At 45.2% G+C, this 23201-nt stretch overlaps 1 protein-coding gene across 3 annotated transcripts in view; it reads left to right on the top strand.

Moving 5' to 3' along the window:
• Nucleotides 1-23201, top strand: part of rspo2 (R-spondin 2) — a 48939-nt gene that overhangs the window by 11612 nt on the left and 14126 nt on the right. For all 3 annotated transcript variants that reach the window (XM_040166366.2, XM_040166367.2, XM_040166365.2), the window contains exons 3-5: nt 8256-8444; nt 16351-16494; nt 16752-16940. In XM_040166366.2, coding sequence (XP_040022300.1) covers nt 8256-8444; nt 16351-16494; nt 16752-16940 — 522 coding nt within the window. The remainder of the gene's footprint in view (nt 1-8255; nt 8445-16350; nt 16495-16751; nt 16941-23201) is intronic.

Genomic DNA, 23201 nt, shown 5'->3' with positions numbered 1-23201 from the left:
ATCAAGTCCAATCTTCAGAAATTGTACAGATGTCATAATTTCATCACGTGACGACTTTAGTTTCATATTGTCAAAATCTTCAAAGTCTAACTGCTTAGTTCATCCGTAGTTGCTATGGTGCTTTGAACACACCAATGTCCAAAATACAGATTTCGCATCATGTTGCATTCACAAAACAACACGTATGTGCCGAGTTGCTTAGAAACGGTGGAGATGAGTTTGAAAAATCACTAGAACATCATCGCTTTTCTTTTAAGGAGTGAATAAAGACTGGCACAAAAACGTAAACCACGTGCCCGTCTTCCAGTGCCTGCCCAGGGGGAAAGATCCATCCCCGTGAGTCATCGATATACTCCCACCGGGTTTCCATTCCCACGTGTCGTTGAGTCCTGGCGCACCTGCCCCGACGGGCTGTAGCGTACGAAGCGAGTATCACCGTCAAGAAAATCAAAGGCAGATGCCGTGTGATGAATTGTGTCACTCAGCGAAGAAAGAAAATAAAAACGGTGATAGTGAGCACAAACTTTTGGTTTTAGTCTTTCAGCAGGGATGGAGACTCAAGGAAATGTGTGATGTTTCATGCATTATACTGTGATGAAGTGCCACAATCTACGTAATATCTTTTGCTGTAACCACTTTATAGCATTGATATATCAAATTCACCACCAAAAATAAAGCGGAGCTATAAATGCAGCATCACCAGTAGTTATTTTTAAAAGTGTTCAAAACGGTCTTTTACAATGGATTTTTCCTTTGCTGGAAGAAACGTTTAATCCGATGGGAGTTTTTCACTGTTACGGCACGTTGTTTAAGCTATGTTGACTTTGACTGCAAACAAATATTCCGTTGTTTCCAGGCCCGTCTGAGCCGTAAAACCTTTTATGGGACTGCGAGTCACATTGAGGAGGGAATGTACTTACTTTGACCACCACATCAAGGTTATTCTCTCATGTTTTTTCCCTCCTGTGGGACCATAGAGCTTTCCATGGCCGTCACATGTCTGCTATGGACGAGGCAGCGAGTGTCAATTGTGCATCAATGTGATAGAAAGAACCCGGCACATACCATAAGATGAGGTCAGCTGGGTTACCTTTTATTGCTAATTTTCCTTAAACAAGAATTATGAGGTCTCTTTCACATCAGGGGATCCAGATGTGGGTTTTGACCCAGGACATCAGGATTTAGGTCATCATAAAGATGTTATTAAGTGAACTAAGCAACTTCATACATAGACGGAGAGAGTTCAGGGGTGAGAGCCATGATGAGTTCAGCTGGACAGATGGGCGAAAGGTGCGAGGAACGATTCCAGATTGACTCACAATCATTGTGAGTGTCTCCGACTGGCTGCAGGTCGAGATAATATAGAACACACACACTGCACAGATTACATTTCCTGGATAGCTTCCTCTGATAAGATGGCAGAGAAATGAATGTCATAATCGGCGAGACCAAGACAGACGATTCAAACCCCTTTTTTGAATCGTCGTGATTCTATTGGATCCAACTAAACCTACGTGAAAATGACTTCCTTAGCCACATATCAGCATCTGAACGTTGTCCCGGCCACCCGTTCAGTGTGTCATTTTCTTTGTTAGCTTTTAGCTTTGCTAAAAAATGATGTACATGAGCACTTGTTGAAGTTGTATTTTAATATGGATAAGTGCAGATTGTAGCCAAGACTCAAATGTTTTGTACGGTGTGTAGCATTATTTGTTTGTGATGACACCACTTTGTGGAAGAATTGGTTTTGCCTTGGTTTTTGGCTCAGTTCTGCGTCCAATTTACACGTTAGGAAGAGACGCATGTTAGCATGTGACATCAGCACTAACTAATGTTAAACAGTAGTGTAAGATTTAGTATTAGCTGATTTGGCTTTGAATTGGCCCCTATTTTCCAGTTGCCCGTTTGGAATGCAGCTGCCCGTTTTACCCGTTCACTTAATAAACCGCCACCTTTTCAAGAAAGGTGTTCAAATCACTATGCTGGCCCCCTCGCCTGGTGGATCTGTGTCACAGGAACACTTTGGCTGAGCTAATATGTCTGACAGTGAGTGGGCTTGCTCAATCTACTGCTGCAAAATCATTATAAGCAGCAGGACTGTCCTAAATTATAAACATGTGCTTACAGGACAATCTGTTAAAGTAAACTGGGGGAAAAAACGTGGATCCTAAAACCTGACTATTTCCAGCTGGAAAGGAGTCAGAGGCAAGTCCAACATATTTTCTGCTAAATTGGAACAGAAATGTGCCTTCACTGTACTGTGCCGCAGTCTCACCACTTCTGTTTTTTCTCAGAGAATTTGAGCTAAGTGCAATTTCCAGTTCCATGACAAATAAAGTCTCGCGCCTGAAAAGAGGGCGGTTTGATGTAATCTTTCCATGTAGCAGCTTTTAATGAGATTGAACAATGTTGAGACGCTACAGCGCCTGGGGAGTGCGTGGGGTTGATACCCTTGGCTCTCCTGCCATTGACTTGTACACGGTGTGAGCCTATGGTCAGTTGGTTGGAACAGAGGTCCAGAAAGCGCCTGTTAACTTTCACTGACACACGGCTGGTGGCTGCAGTGCCGCTCTGTCCCTTCACTGCCCTTTGTCTCTCCAGAGTTTTCTCCTTCGCCTTTAAAGTGGAGCAGCAGTAAGCGTATACTTTCATTTAGGAGGGAACAAGGGAGGTGAACAATAAACAATCATTCTCTCAATGCCACGAGGAAAGCGTATAATTGTGTTGGTGGATGTGATGCTTTCCACATGACAGCACAAATGCCCTTGACCTGCTGCTGCAATGCGACTTCAAAACTTGAGGTTTTGCAATTGCTGCCTCTCCCCATATGACATTTATAGTTAGTACAGATGGAGCGGATAAACTGTTTTGTCGTGTTACTTTCTCATATAGGCCGTGATGTAAATGTCTTTTCCAAACAATGGGCAGTGTGGCTGCTGGTTAGTTGCATTCAGGGGCTGTGTTATTAGATTTACATACCAGGGGCCCTTTGAGAAATGCAGGAGAACTGTGAGAATAGAAACAGTTGTGTTTTAATATAAACTCTTGTCCCCCCCTTTGGCTGGGTTTGGAATTCACTGCTGTGTTATGATTTACCCTCAAGTCCGCTGCATTTCCAGATCCGCTCCAAGACACCCTTTTTTATCCGGTTGTATCCTGTGCTATCTCTTTCATTTTAGCGTTGTGTTCAAAGTATACGTGAAGATAAACTATGGTCCAATCCGAACATTCATCTCATGCCCCTTTCATACCTCTGTGCCCAAAATCATTAACTGCCGATGGTGGTGATTTCCAGCTTAGATGAAATAACTTTAGGGTTTTACAGGGGAAAGAAAGTAATAACCCTCGAGAGTAGTGGTAGGATGTGAGAGCTGTTCATATGACCAGCCTGTGATTGAAGTGAGCAGCCGAGAGATGATAAAGAGGCGAGTAACCACTTCTTTTTTCAGATATGGCCGATCATTTTCATTAGCAAATATTTTTGACATTATTTAATTTAATTTTGTCCATAAAACATGAAACAAAAGGAAATTATACAAAACTAAAAAGAAATCAGAAACAGCCCAGTTTCTGTTGTCCACCCTTAAAACAATGTCTATATTAAGTATGTTTATATTTTAAAATACTGCTTGAACTGTGTTCATCTTTTAGCATAATAATGTATCGTCATGTGGAAAGAGCTGAAACGGTTCTAAAGTATCAGTATCCACCAGTAAATGTATTTACCAAACTTTACAAGAGCTACAGCAGCGAAACCCCACGTAAGAATGACTTCTTGTTCTCTGGGTTAAGTCCGGGGCTCTAAAAGAAACACAAAAATGATGTGCAATTTGCCCTGTTAGGGTTTTGGGTTGCAGAAAGTAGGAATGGGTCATGTGAATGATTTCATGGGTAACAGTAGGTGAATGGAAGGCAGGAAGTGCGCCGGCCGCGGGTGGAACCCTGTGTATATGTGGAGGTTTTTGGCAGCCTCCAGCGCAATCTGTCACGCTTGCTTTGGACTCATAAAAACGTACCTGAGACAGAGTTTGGGTTTCTGCTGGATCTCACTGCGGACCTAAATGCTCGTGAGCTGTTTCAGAGCAAACCTCCCAGCAAGCCTATACAGCCGTAGCATGAAAGTGCTACGCCTCAAACATGCCGTCATACTTCAGGCTGAGAGCCCAACTTAAATGAAGAACTAAAACTTAATGCTCATCAAGAAATACCTGCATAGCCCCTTGTTTCAGGTCCAAATTGTGATTACATTATTTTAACGTTTTAGTTTCAAAGATTCTGGAAAAAAAAGATTGATGATTGAAGTGCCTTGAGTTTGATGAAAATTGGAAGCCAGTTAGCCTAGCTTGGCATAAACACTATAAATGGGGCAAGGGTTTTAGGCAACAACTTCTCCCTAGTTCTGTAAAGCCAACTCTGGAACATATTATATATATTTTGTTTAATGTAAAAACAACAATTACATTTTTAAACAAAGCCATGTTTTTCTAGATATTTTGCAAAAGGGCAGCTTAAACGACATTGTGACAAGCTAGTAAGCTAATGGTAGCCATGTGTAAGAAAGCTACAGAGCTAAGCTACCTGGTTAAAATGCTTACTGCGCATAACGCTAAGCGTGTCACAAACAGTTTTCCCATTCTTCCCGTCAATGCATCACTTAATTAACACCTAGTTAATGGAGAGCAAGACTTGCACATTAGTTCAACTTATGAATGCAAATAATACTGGGATCCCTTTGTGATTACAAACACATTTGGTGTGGAACACAGAATTATCATCAGTTTTACTGGCACAATATATGTTGATGTATATAAAGTATATCTTCGGTTCATATATAAAAGCTTTGTATTATCCCTCCGCCTTGTAGAAAACATGACACAACGATGCTTATTAACTTTCTTTTTGTTCTATGATTCTTGCAGAGGCTTCTTCAGTAATGTTCATTTGGACTCGTGGCTTAGAGCCATCTTCTGTTTGATGTCAGAAGTGGGAACTGCAGATTTATTTAGCCTCATATGTATTCTGTGGTTGAAGTCGTAAATAACATTGGTTTTGTCGTGCTAAGGGAGTGGCAGAATGGGGTTTCAATTCCTCTGTTTAAAAAAAACACGTAGTACAGTGAACCTGGTATCAATATTTTCACAATGATCTCTTTCTCCTCGGCTGGGTCACTACGGGTTCGACTGGATTGACAGAAGAAACGTTAGATGAGTTGGAGCATTACATGATTTGTGGGGAAAGAAGAAGCCATAGAAGGCATTCCAGCATGTGTCAAAACACAGTTATCATTTGGATGGATGTGTTTGAATGCGTCTTCTCTTTGAGAGCGGGAGAAAGACACAATATGCAAAAAATAAAAAACACATCCAAGAACATATCCCAGTGCACACGAAACATTAGCAGTGCCAAATAAGGACCAACACTTAAAACATTTTTGTTTGATTTACTCTTTTAGTGGCACTTAAAAACATCGCAAACACTGAGTGCCAAAGCCCGGCGAGGCAAATGTTTTTACCCACAACCCTCTTCCAAATTATTTTTTTAACAACAATTCTGCCGTAAAATCTCTCTCCATATATATATATATATATATTATTTCTTCTACTCTCAGAAATAAGATTCATATGGATGAATGTTTTCTTTAAGAATGGCTGAAACCTGTGGTCGTTCGACAGATTGATGTAAAGTGCGCTAGACATTATGCCGGTAGTGTAGGACGAGAGTTGGACTGCTCTGCTCCAGACACTGTGAATTGTGGCCTCCTTCCTGACATACCTGTGGCCTGAACCTCCAAACCTTTCCATAGACACACACACGCAAGCTAATCTCCAAAGATCAGCACCAAAAAAGCCTTTTCCTTTTGCACGCCCAATCATACGCTTATTCCATGATGTGTACTCTTTTGGCCACCGTTTAATCTTGCTGTCTTCAATCAGCGTGCATTTCCAAATTAGCCACCATCAAAACGATCAACACGAATGTGTCATAGAAAACCTTTTCAGCGACTGTAATAATCTGCTGACTGACTGGCCAGTGATCAAAGATGGCCGCATGCCTTGGTGTTATTTTTCTGTTATTGTTAGCGCTTTGTCAATAGTTATAAAGTCAATAGTCCTAGAGTCAAGCCCGCTCACAACAGGCTGGAGAAATAATCTGTGCAGGTTCAAACTTCTTTACTTTTGGCAAGTTGGCTTTTCCTTCCTGTCAGTGCTGTGATCAAGTTTGGCGAAGGCAGAGGGAGTAAATGTGACCGAGTTAAAGTGTGTGTCAGTTTCCTGTAAACACATCCAGACTGTATATCCTACAGAAATATATGGTATGAGGTTTTGTCTGATGCAGTCTAGAATGGATTTTTTTTTCTTTTTAATGAAAACCTGCAACATCTTTTTATTTTAATCCAATGAAAGGTTGATTGGTTTTGATCTATTTGAATTTATATGTTAAATGTATTTTAACCAGTTGTCCACCAACCAACCAACTGACTCTGAACAGAGATGCGACCTACGTTGGAACAAATAAGAAAATATATTTTAGACACAGATTTAAACTAAACACACTGTATTTTTGAAACAGACAAATATTGGGTTTCTCCTTCACGTGTCATATAAAGCGAGTCCCGTCTGCAGATGAACAATCGCTGGTCTGACAAGCGGGAACGGGCGCAGAGCGCTGCTGCGATCGATGGGGTGTCGCTGTAAACCATCTCATCAGCACTTAATCTTACTTCCATCCACCCAGGCTTCAGGGGGATGAGTGGGGTTTGGCTCAGCCAGCATCCCTCTCTGCTGCCCATCTCCCAGCTCGACAATATTTGTCCAGTTTGCTGTGCAGTGTCTTATTAGGCGATGCGGTAGGTCGCTCCGATTGAGCCGTGCTGTTACCCGGTCCCTGCTTGTGATATTTAAGACTCGGCTTTGATCTCTCCTTTGAGAAATTGGATTCGCCCAAGGAGATTTTCCCGTAAACGGGACGGTAAAGAGTCTACAGAGTCACGTGTCTACACTTAGAGACTGTCTTGTTACTGGCTCCTTTGTCTTCCGCAGGCAACTGGAGCCGAGGCCAGAGCCACTGTGGTTTTTGGGGGCTGTCATCGTCTGTCTCAACACAATTGTTCAGGAAGCCAGCCCTGATCAGAATTAATGCAATATTCACATTCACAACCAATTAGTATTCAAATATCGAGAGGAGAGCCAGAGTTTCTGTGAATGACAGATTGTTGATTTGGACATTTTTACCATGAATTATTGGATATCCTCCTAATATATCCATCCCGGTAGCTTCGTTTTGAGCTCGTATTCGGGCAGCTGAGTCTGTTCCCTCCAGTCCATCCTGTCCTTGTCGTCGTCAGGACACATGAGGGAGGATATTCCGGTCTAAAAGAATTCTGCTTTTCTGTTCTGAACGACTGAACGACTATGCTAGCGTGTTGCAATGAGGTTGTAGCACAAACTAACAATAGTGCTGACCTAATAATAAAATTGGGTTAGGGTTAGCCTCCCTGTAGTCTGCTAACCCTAAATCACATTGTTATCGTTGCACCTCAGACAAACAAAGGCCGTTGCACGTATCTCGCAAAAAAAATAAAAATAATATGATGGACGCTTGGTGGTTATTTTTGCTGTTGTTTTAGCATGTCTGTATGAGAGAGATGATACTCATGTCAGTGTTAGCTAGCAACTCAGTGTCTCGTTTTCTTTTTTAGCTTCTGGCTTCACTAAGGAAAAAAGCACCACCGTGTGCACATTTTCTGAACTAATTTGCAGTATTGGAGTATTTTCAAATGGATAAGTGGATATTATAGCTAAGACTCTTAGCTATAATACGTTCAACGTTTTGAACGATCTAAGGCGTTCATATATTTGTTAGTGATGAGTAGACAATATTCCTGTTGGAACTCGGTTCGGCTTAGTTCAAAACCCAAATAGGAGATGCAACAGGTACACGGGGGGGGGGGGGGGGGGGTGCAGGTGATTGGATTGGACACAGGGAGAAACAAACAACAAATTAGTGACGGAGGCCGAGAAAACACACCACGGCAAGAAGTGAAGCCAACACAGACACACAAGGGAATAAAACAGGAAAAAAACGACGAACGAACTTATTGGATTGCCGAAAGTTACAATAATTGATGGGCAAAGCACCACTTAAATCGGGATATAAAAATGTACACACACATAGAAAGTTCTTTTAACTCCTGTGTGACTCTTGCTGCGTTACCTTCCGTCTTATTAATCACCTTGTCTGTGTTTGTCCTGCAGCTAGCTATGGAGGCTACCCCATCTGTAAAGGCTGCTCGGTGTGCTCCAGGGACAACGGCTGTGTGAACTGCCAACCCAAGCTCTTCCTGTTTTTGCGGAGAGAGAGGATGAGGCAATACGGGGAGTGCCTGCTCGACTGTCCGGCCGGATACTACGGCATGCGCACCCTTGAAATCAACATGTGCTCCAGTAAGTACCCACCCCCCTGCCTCACCCCCTATCCCCGTATCTCCCACCCTGCTGACTTTCCCCTCCTTCCCCCCAAAACCCCACCATCCCCAGTCACGAAACACACACACACACCCTCCTTGTTGGTATCAACGTGCCCCCCTTTTTCCCATAACACATGATATATTGTCAATTACCCAGAGGAGACACACATACCTCTGAATTTGAACGGCTCTCACACAGGTGGATGTGAGCAGGGAAGCATCGTCTAAGCAGCGTCTCCCTTGGGACTCGACCGCGAAGTCCTGCTCAGATGTTCTCATCTCGTTTTAGCAATCCCGTTACAGCTACAATACAAAAAACACCCTACCCGGACACGAGGATGTTTGATAGCTTGAAATCCATGTGCAAAAATGCAGGTTAAGAAGCATTGACGACTCGGCCAAACCCACCACAGAGACTTCTATAAAACCGGGCCCTTTTTGCCATGTCATTCAATATCCTCCAAACCAAAAGGCTGATTATATATTTGCATTTGGGCATGAAACTAACTTCTTCTGGCTTGTAGGTTGAGATTTTCACCAGACAGTGTAAGTCCTTGGCAGCGAAGAACGCTTTTTGACTTTGAACAGGAAGCCAGTCCCAATTGAAGAGTCCAGATCCTTGACCGAGAACAGTGTGTTCATTGAAGTTTGATAAGAGGAAAACAAAGCATTTAAAAGCGGGAAAGCATTCATCTTTAGCATTAGTAGTGTATCCGCGAGGAAGAAAAACATAGCCTCATTCCAAGCTTGGCTCCCTTTGCGTTATTGTTTCAGCTATAAAAACATTGTTAGATATTTAGCGAATAATCTCATAATAGTCCCATTATTACACATATTACTCTTGCGGCTTGCAGTAAAATAAATAAATGTTTTTTCTGTTGGTTTAATAACTCGAGACAGACCACGCCTTCAGTCTCACACACTCTCTAAATCATCTTTTACTGGTTGAAAAAAGATAAACTCTCAACAATAACAGCGAGACTTTGACGTGCTCTCATGATTCTCGTGAAAGACTAACTGTAAAATTAAATTAATGAAATGTCTCCCTCTCCTCTTGTAGCACCTCGATCTCCTTGTTTTAACGTGGAATATGCTGGGAGAGAGAGAGGGAGCCTTTGTAGCTTTACACGGAGCCCGAGGTGTTGGCTGAGTGTTTCATATAAAAAAAGAGAGAGGAACTTGAACTCATTTGATTCTCTGAGCCAAACTCCTGACAGACGCAAGCCCCAAAGGAGAGCGTCCGGACCTTCAGGCCCTATAATGTGACCATGTAGCAACCGCAGGAAGAAGAAAAAAAAAAACTCTGTTCGCCCAATAGCTCTCAACCAAGATGCAAGTACGTCTGCTGGCTCCATTTGATTATGAAAATGAAAAGCACGTTAAAGCCGCTTCGGCTAACTGAGGGGGTAGGGAGCTCGGATAGTTTAGAAAATGTTGTCTTCAGTACCCCAAAAAAATGGGCAATTTGAAATCAGAGCGTGTTCACATTCAACCGGGCAGGAACAGGTAGCAGTGGAAGATGCATCTAACGAGGGCGTATATCTTCTTTGTGTGTTAAGTTGCCGTTAGCCAGCAGTTTTGAGAATGTTAATCTGAATCCCTCTCCGTGCAAACTGCTCATAGAGCCACATATTGGATTGTCACGTAACATCAGATCTATGAGCGAGACCTACTTTGATGTGATCGCTGCCTCGGTCATGGCCCTCTAATCCAGTTCCCCATTTGACCCTCGTTCTCAGCTGTGCTCCTCATGTCGTTTTCACTAAACGGTCCATGTGAGCGGGTATTTTATTGGTGTTGAAGCTAATTGTTGGGTCAGTAAATATTATTTGTGAGTTGCCGCGAGAGCTCAAAGGCAGGCTGGACAAAACACGGCGAGGGGTTCTCCTCCAACGCGGTCGGAGCTGGCGAGCGCTCCTGGTTTCCAAAAGAGAGCCCTGGAACGTGGCATTACGTCTGTGTTTTCATGATCTTTTCAAACACAAGCTCCGAATTCACTCACAGGGAGCAGCTGCTTGTTATTACACCAGAGTTTGTCTGTGTGATCTTATCTCATTGTGGATTTTTTTCTTTCATGGACTGCCTGGGTGAAAGAAAACAAGAGCGTGGAAAGCAAAAGGCTTGTGCGCTCAGCCACTCGCTGGCTTGAATCTCACTCTCAGTTTTTCTGAATGGCCTCTGCAGCCGTGTGACAGAGAGAGGCATGGTTGGACAGAAGAGACATATACACTATGCAATATGACAAGGCAAGCAGAGGGTAGTGTGACCGATAAGGGTCTGCGCAATACTGCTAATTAGTCTGTGCACCTCAGCCTCCAGCCTCAGAGTCCACGAATGATCTTGCACTCTGCTACAGCAAACTGCACAACCTCTTTGGGTGGCCAGTTATGGCTGCAGGCTGATGGACCGATTGAGTCGCACTTTCTTACAACGCCATACACTGCCATGGACGTCCTGCTGACTCCTCACTCGCTCCTGACCAGTAGGAGCCGCTAGTGATAACCGAGCCGAATGAATCACCAAACCTTCCAACAGCTGCTCTGAGCCCAGAGCCGAGGGGGTTGCAGTTAGCAATGCGTTTGGTAACCAACTAACAGAATGGACGCTTTGTTTGGCTACAACCTCATCAGCTGTGTAATGTTGTTCAGCATGGGTGTGAGTAAAATGTCATATCAGACTCTATTATAAGTCGACATTATGACCCGGCTCAGCATGGCTTTCTGGCCCTTTTAAAATACCCATATTTATTGTGTTCAACCTTCAGGAGATACACTTTGGCCCATGATATAGCAATTACAGTCTACCACAGAAAGTACTGGGGACTTCTGACTTGACCGTGATGACTTTGAACCTTAAATTCCAATGGCAGTCTTTCAATATGTCGCAATATGTGACAATAATCAAGTAATAAGGCAAATTTAATTTAAAGTGTAGGCTGTACCTTTTCAATCACATAAATGTATTCATTAGGTCACCTTATTATAATGAAGATGTGCAAATAAAAACTCCAAAGAGGTTAGATAATTGGGATTCACAATATCAACTACTGAAATGTCGCAGTTTCTTTTGTTTCATTACTATGTCACATTGGAGTTGTGCTTTGCGAGAATTTCTTTTAGCAGCAGAAGGATGGGCTGATGTATAAACCATATGCAGTAACGCCAGTGTTATCCACAGGGGTTCTTATCAGCTGCCCAGAACAGGCCCCACACCAGTGTCTGCGGGTGTCAACCCCGCTGCTCTGCGGCGAAGATTTGTAGTAACAGTCACACAGTGTGCTGCTTTATGTACAGCCAAATCTGTGTGAATGCGGTGCAGTCACGCTCTCGCCTCAGATTTGATAATTCCTCGGTTTTAACATATATTCCCAAGCCAAAGCATACTCTGTCATTGTGTATCACAGGCGGGCTCTCTTGCTGAAAGAATTATGAGCTGAAAGGCGACGATCAGAGCTGTCTTTTAGCAGGGAGAAAGTGTTGAGCGGGTCAGAAAGGCTGCACTCCAAACTCCCTCCCTCAGGCTTTATTAAGGACCCCCACTGCCACACACACAAATGCAGTCCGATCAAGCCACGGTGTAACAAGCCTGGATACCGGGATACCTGGCTTATTGTCAATAACACATAGGACGCCGTGACTCCCTGTCGGCGTTTCTCCATCCTCGTCGGATCGCCACTACTGTGTTTTTAATGGGGAGAGACACAATTAAACTTAAGTGCCGCAGCTGAGGCCAATTACACCTCCACCTGGCATAGGTCCCCAGAGAGCGACTCCCCCACCCTGTCCCCTCTGCAACCGAGCCGAACCACACCCCCGCCACCAAACATGCTATTGGCAATTACCCTAGAAAAGGTGGTCCAATGGTCCCAGCTCAGAGCCAGTTTATGGTGCCACTGGAGACTCCTTTGTCAGAGGTAATGGTTTAGGATAGCTAATTGCAATACGTTTTTCTTAATGCACTTCTCTGGCTAAGTAGTTGTTACAAAGTCCAACTGTTGTAATGTGTCTCGTTGTACTATGTCTTTTCTTTTTTGTCACGTCCTTTTAAGACTAGCAGGACTGGCAATTGGATGAGACTTTCCGGGATTGTTTCATTTTTTAAGTACACCACGGGGATTTGTTGGGTTGGAGGTGGATTAGAGCCGAGCATCATGAGTTGGTACCATTGCTCTGTAAAGGCACTAAAATGGATTTCGTAACGTATAGCTGGCACAGCTGAAAGCTTCTCCGTGTCTTTCTACTTCTTCCTTTCCTGCCCTAATTCAGAGCTCGTGGCTATTTCCATTGCACAGTCTAACCAATAAAAATACCAGTTGCTTTTAGCCTGTGCGCCTCCAAGAGACGTTCAATCATCACAGCTTTACTAACTTTCAGATCTGCCAGACAACACAATGGACCCACCAAACCAAGCCACGCTTCTGAGTTGAACCGGGTTATTTTTCACAACTCTGCTTTTTACACCAAGCGGAGTAGTGTGAGTGGACAGGCCGGCTGTCTTTGCTCCACCGCCGTTAGAATCTTGAGCTGTCTGTGTGTACATTGGAGGTGGCTGAGCAGATACAGGGGCAGGTCGTGGTGTATCACAGACTGTGTTCCTTGGAGTGAAGAGGCTTGGAGAGCCGCGGAGACGTCTGTCATCGCCGTTCTCTCTCTGGGAGATGCTGATTGACAGGAACACCCCCTCTGCTTCACCTGGCTCTCTCCACTGGCGCGCGGAGGAGCCTCCAGGTGGAAACCCCCCCCCCCCCTCCACCACGGAGACAGTTGGGAAGAACATGGCAGGTCTGGCCTTTTCCATGAACTCCTGCCATCCGCAGCTCCACACGACATGGCTGGGTGGCAGCGAGCAAGCCAGAGCTCCCATGTCAGCAGAACCCCGGTGCCTAGAGAACAGGTCGGAGCTGTTCGACTCCGCTTGGAGCCGAAGGATGGAAAAGTGGGGCTTGTTTTCCCCTTCGCACTGCCAGGCCTTTTTTTTTACGACATGGACACTCCTGCTGTGCAACGTCGGTTCTGGTTAGCTCTCCGGAGGAGGCTGATGAGCGCGGTCTCGCAACCCGCCCTCCGCCTCAGATAACGCAAGAAACCCACCTCCCCACACGAGAGATCCGTCCTCACAAAACGATTTAGCGCCCTTTCTTTACGCGGCAAATATCCGTGTAAATATATAGAGTCGTTTCACATGGTGCGGTCGGGTTTCGGAGTAACAGAAGTTGACTGAGGCTCACTTGAGGCTTTGCTTCTCCGTGATAAAATCGGCAGGGTTCTCCATCCAGACCACAACTGAGGGACATCTTTTGCCAAGTATGCACGATTTGAGCACAAGTGACACTCTTTGACTCATTTTGCAACTTCAAATGAACTTGACATGCAAACCACATAAATTTCAAGTGTAAAGTCAAGAAAAAAAAAAAAGAGAGGCGTGACAGCGGCGCGGGTAATGGTTGAACTGCCGCAGGGCTGAGGACATCTCTATAAATTGCGCGGCCTATGGCACTTTACCCACAGCTCTATTTGAAATACCCCTCAGAGCTTAGACACAAGGCTTTTCCTCTCGCCTTCATGATGTAACCCGGGGGGCCAGAACCAGCCCCGGAGATAATGATGATAATGCGTTTAAGTCCCAGGAACACCGGGCCTTCAACGTGATCTGATGACCTCATTATTTCTCATTAGTCTCCCCGAGGCACCTCGACGAAGATTTTAAAGGTGGTCCAGAGGTTAATCCCGCTGGGAGAATGAACCCGCGCCGCTGTATCGCTTTCTGAAGCTGCTGGCTGAGCTGCCTCGTTTGGCCCATTGGTCAGTGTGGGAGATTCTCTCGTGTCACAGATAGCCATTTGCCAGATAACCCGACAGAAGGATAAATTTCTGTCATAGTGATCCCTTCCTACCGACCTCGCTCCCCAATGACCCCTGACCCTGCAGCTTTGCCTCCCTGCATTCTGACTCCCAAGGAGCTGCATTGATGTGTCCTCCACCTCATCAATCTCTCAGAGGGACATTATTACTTATCTTCTATTTAGAAAACAACCTTTCCTGGCGTTTGCACCCTTTCTGAAACAAACAGTCGTGTTTTAATTAAAATCCCTTGTCAAGTGCTACTGCCACAGCAAGAACACACAGCTGTGTTGCTGCTATTCACTGTTAATGAATGAGGATTGCACAACAACCCCAATGCTTGAGACTGCTGCCAGCTGTTCTCGTTCGCCCTTTTTGTCTTTTTATTTTGTTTTGTTTTGGAGCTAAAAGTCAGGTGATGACAGGTCTGGGACATGTGAAGGGTAAAACACAGAATTAGGCTATTCCAGTTGGCCTCGTGATTTATTAGCCTCCTTCTTGTATTGGGTTTAGTTTTTATTAAAACATGAGCCCGACTGATTCAGAGCTAAAACAAAAAAGACAACAAAAGGCATTTATGCCTTTCTGGGAGTCACCCATTCCACACTGGTGTCTCCACACAGCAATGCATAACTCCAGATCAAAGCCATGTTGCGAAAATAAACAGCAGAATAAATACCCAGAGGAGAAAAATAATATCAGATGATTCATTTAATAACGGGATATGAGAACACAGGAAATTGTTACAGTATTAGTCATATTATGTAAATTTTTCTTAATTTGGAGTGCAGCTTCTTTGCTGCGTCGGTTTGTATCTCAAGTCATATCTGATTGGTATGTTTGTGTGCTATATATGCGAGTCTGTGTCTGTGGTTTTTTTAGGCTATTTGGCAAAGCGTGAGACCAGAGTGAGTGGGCAGAGGCCATACTTCAGGGTTCAAAGTAAAGCAGGGAGGGACCCCCTCGTTTTGGAAGAATGTTGAGGAGGAGGCTGATGGTTAGCTGAGATGTTGTAATTAAGGGGTGTGATTGTGAATACCTTCCCTTCCCCGGGCCCTGCAAGGGTCACAGATAAAAAAGAGCAGCCCTCAGCCTCCATCACGCTCACATGTGTTAAAGCACGCACCCGCTAATACATGTCTCGCCCCCCCCCACCCCACCCCCACCCACGCCACAACACAATCAGCAGGGCAGATTACACCTTACCTGGGGGGCAACCTCGTAAGCGGTGGGATCGTCGCTCCCTGACATTAGAAGCCCAGTGGACCCACGTAGAGCCTCTGAGGAACGCCATAAATTAGCCAGCACCAGGAGGCTCCTTCTAATCATGTGGGCCTGTGCGTGGCCCTGTTGGTGCGGCTGTTGTAATTTGGCCCCTTCCCGAACTGCTATTATAGTCAGAGCTCGATGACACATTGCCGCGTCTTTCCCTTTGTGAGCACGGCGCTGTGTGTCACGCGCGACAGCAGGGCGTGGCTGGGAGGGTAAGTGCGCTGTCGCGTTTGCTGACAAAAAGCATCAGCATCGGTTTGGCCGGGCTCCCCTGTTTCCTGACCCACCTTCCCCCTTTCATGCCGCGGCCAGAACTTCCACACAGCTGGCCGGCATTGTCAACACGAGCCATCGTTCACCCTTTAATGGAAACAGGACATCTCAGTAATCCTCAGTAATGCAGACACAGATTGCAGCAGTGTGGCGTGATAGCGTAGCATATTTAGGACACTACTCAGGGCTCTAATGGGACGTTGTAACGCGGCCGTTAACTGGGTGTTGCCGCAAATTGTTGAAAGAGGTCATTGTCAACAATTTGACAAAACAAAAATATAATATCTTTTAGGCGAAACATGTTCCCCGAAACGCATTGAAACCCACAGAGACATGATTCTTGGGGAATTGTGTTTTTTCTTTTTTTTTAGGAGAAAAAAAAACATAATCCTTTCAAAAAAAACCTCACCCAAACCCCTCAGCATTCAATCAACTCCAGATGAGAGGGTCGGTCGGACCTTGATGACTCTCTTCTTCTTTCTCCTCTTCTTCCTCCAGGGTGCAGGATAGAGAACTGCGAGTCCTGCTTCAGCAAAGACTTCTGCACCAAATGCAAGTCAGGCTTTTACCTGCACAAAGGGCGCTGCTTTGATAAGTGCCCCGAGGGCTTTGCCCCGCTGGAGGACACCATGGAGTGTGGAGGTACGTGAGACAACACAAATATGTAAAACAAAAAGTGTGAGGAAAGTAAACAGACTTATTTTACGTATCTTACTTTATCTGCACACTTTACTCCAGAATCTCTCAACTGAACTGGGACCACACACAAAGATTTTCTAACTTGCAGGCAAAGCTCGGTCGCCTCCGTATTAAAGCTTGACCCGGGAACTTTGTGTTGCCTCTGAATTGAACTCTGCTGTGGTTTCACGGCGCGTCACTGTCTCCGTGTGTCTCTGCAGAGGGCTGTGAGGTGGGCCAGTGGAGCGAGTGGGGAGCCTGCAACAGGAGAAACAAAACCTGTGGCTACAAGTGGGGTCTCGAGACCCGGACACGGCACATTGTAAAGAAACCACCCAAGGACACAATACCCTGTCCTACCATTGCTGAGTCGAGGATGTGCAAAATGGCCATTAGGCACTGCAGGAGAGGTAAGGATGTTATACGGCCATATGTCGATGTGTGTGAGAAAGATACCGTCCATTTCAGAGTTTACACTACTCTGGTGGATATTAAAGAAAACAGCCAACGTCTCCCGCAGGAGAGCTCTCCCCCCCCCTCTTTGAGTCCCACCTGTTTCATGTATCCTTCGTACCTTCCACTCAGCCTTGTTTTTTCACCGTCTGTGTTTTTTTTTTTGAGGTGCGCGGTAGTGTTTCTGTGTGTGAAATATCTGGATTTTTCCATGGCGTCCTTGTTCAAAACAGGTCTTTCTCTGAGGTATATTTTTCCTCCCACTCTCCCATCTCCATTCCCCTCCTCAGTGGAATTCTTCAAAGTATGACCTGCAGGTTCCCTCAATGGCCGTCTCTGTTTCCTCCCGTCGGCTCGAGAGATATTTGCGGTGCACACAGCATGTATGTCAGGCCATTAAATGGGAAGTCAATTCTGGAATTTCTCTCAGTGTGAATACAGCAAAGGGAAATGTTTTTTTTCTAAAATGTAAACCATTTCTTTTAGTTGGTCCAAACACACCATTTGAGGTGATGGCCTCCGTTAGTAGTGCTTTTAAAACAAATGTATTTCCCTTAATGCACTTTTACTTCTCCCATAAACTTCGGATTAGAACAGTGTAAATATTTAATTCACCATATAAGGAACTAATTACAGTGGCAGATATCACTTAGGGTTTAAAAAAAGAAAACTATTCGAAGCCTAATGATTTTTCTCCATTTTTGGCCTTGAGTGTTGGAGTGGTGAAAGTGTAAATAAACTTGTAATAAACGCTGAATTTTCTGGTATTACAACACCGCCGTGGCAGTCGCTGTGTGGTGGAAACTTTGATTCCATGGCTTCCAATAGCCTGTCCTGTTTGTCAGGGAAAATCCCCCCAACCCCCGAGCACCTCTTCATGACTTCGCCGTGCCTCCTTGACCTTTTCCAAGAAACTTTATGACCTTCTCTAATTAACATTTGGAAATTGCATAGCAGAACCATTTTTCTTCAGCCAACAGTCGACTCCCCACGTCCAACTAACTTAAAGCTACTGTTCATGGCAAACCGTCTGAGTGACCTTCCACCCTGTGGAAGATCAGCGGCCCCTGTGGTGTGGTAAAAACCATGTGTAAACGTGTCACTGTGTGTGCATCTTAGGACTCCCCGGGCTCGTGAAGTGCTGCGGTGGCCCGTTTAATAAAGGTACATTTCAGACTCGGGCATGTGTTGTTAATTCCCAACCACTCGACCGCCAGTGAAAAAATTCCCACTTGGCAAAAGCCAGTGAAATGAAACACTCTTCAGTTCAAATAAATACAACGTAGAAATGCAAGCTGCTTAAGTCGAACGGGATCCAGCGCCGTCGCATGGGACCTCGACCGACTGACACAGTTAAATAATCACTACCCGTTTGTGATAATAAAGCATAGTCCTATGGGAGGAGAGACCGCCCTCTGAAATGCAGGTGATCAGGACTTGGAGGTTCAAAAAAGGGCCGCAATTTGGCTGAGGTCATCGTGAAGTACCTTGTTATGTGACCTTTTAAAACGAACGCAATTTTCAAGCTATAGATACGTAGTACTTCTTGAAATAACAGGATATGCGGTGCAGCGTGGTAAATTGAGTCTTCAAATCAAAAACTGTAACCTCAACGTATGGAATTTATAGGGAATGTTATAAAAAGAAAGTGCCTGTAATGATTACTACATTTTCTCTGCTCCTGTCGCTGGACACCAGACACCAATGTTTAGGATGAACATGGGATTATATAACTTCAGACCGTAAAGGTGCTGGGGATGAAATGAGGACAGGAAGTAGTAGGACTCAGCACATAGGCATATACTATTTAAAGCAGCAGTTATCTGATCACACGGGCCTGCATTTTTACATATCTACGAATTTAAACTACACTGGACATCAGGACAGATCCTTGTCACCCAGTTTAGAAAAATGTGTGAACGGCAGAGACCTAATCCCTGTATGTAAAACACACAAGCAGGGTAAAGCCCAGATGAAGTCACAAGGAGAGGTCTTCACGGCAAACATGGCGCGTTGTGTAAACCGTGTCTGATGTGTTCCATCCAAGTTGCTGATCAGTGTAAACACTGTATATCATTCGCACTGCTGGGATTCATTTTCTGTTCTCGTTTGACATTTGGCAGGACAGCGTTGTCCCGATAACACACTGTGTCCCTAAAATAACTGCGGGGAGCACCTGGACACCATAAGTATTTATCACAAGCGCTATTTCCATCCAGCTGTCAAGCTGATTTTAAGCAAACTTTTGAAGATTGGCAAATATCTGGGAATTGGTTACGTTTCCAGCAGCTCCAATGGATGGATCTGCATCTGAATCCGTAAGGACCCTTTTATAGCTGACCTCATCAAAAATATGCCAATGGACATGCGTTTTGTCCAAGCCGTCCAGACGAGTTGGCTTTAAACACAGAAATAAAACTGTTAAAGGCATCAAAATGTCTGGTTCTTATTTAAATATTCATATCAATATTCCACCTCAAGTCCTCCAGAATTGTGACTCAGATCACAACCATTTCAGAGCAACCAGTGTTTCAGTTTAACAAGTGACCGCGTTCCAGCCAAACGCGTCCATGGTTGCTCGCCGTGATTCATGTAAATTGTCGGCAGAGATAATAAACTTGACTTGACTTGACAGAATTGACTGAAGGCTTGTAAGAGGGCACGCTTATTGCACAATGACGCACTTCTGTTTTCCAAACTGCGCGTCCTCCCAAACATACGTCATCATGGTCTCGAATCTCAATAGTTTGACCTGCTTTTTTGTTTTTTTTGACAGAACAGCGTCTATTTTTCTGCAAGAAAAGTTGTTCAAGTTGCTTCATCACGTTTCTTCCGCAAACATCAACTGAATACCAAACCCGAGCAGTGTTGATGAAAATCTTCAAGTCAAACTTTAGTCAAACTCAGCCAGCTGATTCATTTGGATTTGACATAATACTTCAATGGAAGATGCGCGAGACAATGTCCAGAGGAGTCAGTCTCGTCTCGTGGCCGCTTGGCTTGCGCTTGTATTGTACCCTTGAGACGGTAAAACACTCTTCTATCCTCCGCATCCCCGGAGTGGTGCTCTGGACAGCCTATAAACAATAAAGAGACTTTATTAATAGCTGCTCCGGAGCTATCAACATTGACAGACTGGGCTCCCCCCACCCCTTCGACCCTTCCTCCCCGTCTTGTGAGCCGATGGGAGGAGGGGAGAGGAAAGGTGAGGAGAGTGATAACACAGCAGCAGCGCTCGGCTGTTCCACATCGATGCCATTATGGACCTCCCTGCAGAGATTTCCCAGAAGCCCCCGTCACCGGATTCACTGGTTGACAAACCGCCATGTGTGCGACCGCTCTGATTGCTCTTTCTCTACGGACCCCGTCACCAGTCAGTCCATCTGGTTATTTTCCGTTCCCGCTCTACTATGAGCTGTGCACAATAGCTGATTCTGCCATGGCAGTGCCATTAAATCTTATGTAAACAACTTTAAAATGTTAAAACTCTCCAAACACCCACTCTTAATGCAATCCCTGACCCAAGCGGGACCAAAGTCCAACGCAATGCACTAATGCAACTCAGGTAGATTTCTGACCGTTTTGAAAATCGCCTTTCAAATTCTCAGATGACGTAAAAGTCTCTGTGGTAGCAGGCCGGAGTTGCATTTGTGCAGCACTGCTTGCTTGACTTTTAGGTGCAAGTAGAGCCGATTCGAGGGGTATTTGTAGCGCAGGAGGCAGCCAAGCGCAGTTAGCCCAAAACAAGAACAGAAGTTTTACAATATGAAGTTATGGAACAGTAAACATTTATAGTTCTCCAAATGTCAGAGTTGATAAGAGAAACACAACTAAGACCTGGTCTTCCAGAACAATGCAGTTTACTTGAGTGAAAAAGGGGAGCACAATGAAGAAGAATAAGAAAGCAGGAGCAGATACTGATTGTATTAAGCCATTGAATCATGTACCTGTTCTTCGAGAGCTAACGGCCTTCGTTGGAGTCTTGATCTCCTGTGTGTGTAACCAGAGAAACCATTTGCTGTAGGGCTCATCTGAGGCCAATCCTTCCATCCCATCAGTCATCTGAGTGCTCCGATCCAGCCACCGCTAATACGGCCTGTCAGAACTTCTGTGTGCAGTTTGTGTTTACACTGTAACTGTAATAACTGCCTCTTGTGTAGCAATGATAGCCCAGTCGATTCTTTCCGCCATCAATTTGAAACCGTGGATAAGCAAGTTTTCTTACACGTAGTGCGGGACTGGCTTGTGGAGGAAGAAAGTCCTGACTGGACTCAGTGTACCACCTCATCACTCCTCCGCAGTGTGACATCTCAAGGGTCTTTGTCTATATTTAAGGCCTTGGACGCGACATGGAGGCGGGCCGTTGTTTGATTCACACCACAAGCACCTACAGTCTGGAACAGGGGACCAAAGCCAACCCAGATCCGCCACAGGATCTACCAGACCCCAGGAGGATTTGTTTGACTGGTGGGACTCACGCCAGGTTCTGTCTGAAGCCAGTGTGGTTCTGTGGTGAATCTGCAGTGTCGTGAATCTGCAGTGTCGTGGACCTCCTGGTCCTCCCCGTCTGCGAACCATCTGCTCCAAAGCCTCTCCTCTTGTAAAAACGATAGCGGATAACGGAGCAACGATGATTGCCTCAAATCTGTTGAGGAGGAAGCTCAACCGCCTTGTCTGTTGCGCACAGTACCAAACAATTCCAGCTTCTGGCAGTCTTCGTGTACGAGCAGGTGGTTACGGCGCGTCCATGCCTACGCGCGCGTTACACAGTTTTGGGTGTTTATACTCGCCGTGCCCACGGGTTTCAACTCTGGCAAAAGTTCCGCTCACTTCCGAACGTTTAAGTTTCACAGCCAGTGTGATCGCGTCTCAGTCTGGCCAGTGTCTGGCCTGGAAACCTCACATCCAAACACATTTCTGGATGTGTTTTTGTCCAACTGTTTCCTTCTATTGGGCCAAATTTGTTTCTTTCCTTGCTTTCACTTTGAGGCTAATTGATGGAGCGTGTTCTTCTGGTCTCAGAGCCCATGGTGTTGTTTGTCCAAGCCGATCGAGCTCAGCTCGATCCAACACTCTGAAGTCTACCCAGAGCACTTCTTTTCCCCCATGTACTTATCTCATTATTCCAATTAATGGTCCCTGAGTGTGCTCCACGTGAATTCAAGACTGTTGGAAAGAAAAGCTTGTGCACAGATGAAGTCCGGCTTTCATTTCTGCCACAGTGGAATGACGGCTGGTGATTAACGGCGATCTCTGGCCTGGGTAATATCATGGACAATCCGGATCAGTTCTTCCTGCCAGCGGGAGGGGAGCGGGGAGCGTTTTCCCAGAACAGGAGGATCGCACTAATTGGCAGCCGACCTGTCACAGTGATTATGTGTGCCTCGCACCGCAGCCTGTTGTGACTTGTGGAGCCACAGCTTAATCTTCATTTAATAAGGCCGCTCCATAGGGGCTGACACAGTAGCTGTTGAGAAGTGCCCTGCCTCCGTTGGACAGCGCGGCCGGCCGGCGGATACAGGGCTTGGGTTTGCGGCTGACTGGAATAGCCTGCACCCTGTATTGTTTTAATCGAATGTTGTAGATATTTGGGAAGATAAACGTAATGATTATTTCCTCACGCCATACAGACACGTAGAACTGTGAAATTGCAGAGCTGAGTTGACAGATCGTGATTTGGAAGCTTTTCACCGAGCTGTTCTGAATCAGTGTGAATAGGAAAAATACATCAACCTGTCATTGACTTCATCCCTATTGCCAGTGGCTGTTATTCACCACTGAGGTCACAGTTGTGTTGCTCTATACATACGATACCATACTATGTCTATACGTAATTGCGAGTCTCTGCCATAGACCCCCCCCTCCTGCCCCTGCGCTTATGAAAAAAATGACTACCTGCACTTGTCTGGACTGTTTTATGCCAATGGCCTCTTTCTGGTTTCATTTTTCCGCCTGTGGTGCAGTTGAGCCGTGTTAAATCTTCTTTCGGTGGAGAAAGTCATTACCAGTAGTCTCCGAGACTTCTCTGCCCCGGGTGCATTCCGTTTTGGGAGGGGGGTCTCTGATCAACTTCCCACTAAGTGCCCTTGCTCCCTGACCAAAATAAATATGGCTGCTGTCATTTTCTCAGCAACCGTCTTCAGAGAGCAATATTTGAAACACCCCATGATCCTGCTGGCTTTTATATGGAGAATCCATCGTCATACCACAGGCATGAG

The sequence above is a fragment of the Gasterosteus aculeatus genome, chromosome 20 (assembly GCF_964276395.1).
Source record: "Gasterosteus aculeatus chromosome 20, fGasAcu3.hap1.1, whole genome shotgun sequence".
Taxonomy (NCBI): domain Eukaryota; kingdom Metazoa; phylum Chordata; class Actinopteri; order Perciformes; family Gasterosteidae; genus Gasterosteus; species Gasterosteus aculeatus.
This window is presented reverse-complemented; position numbering and strand designations above follow the sequence as displayed.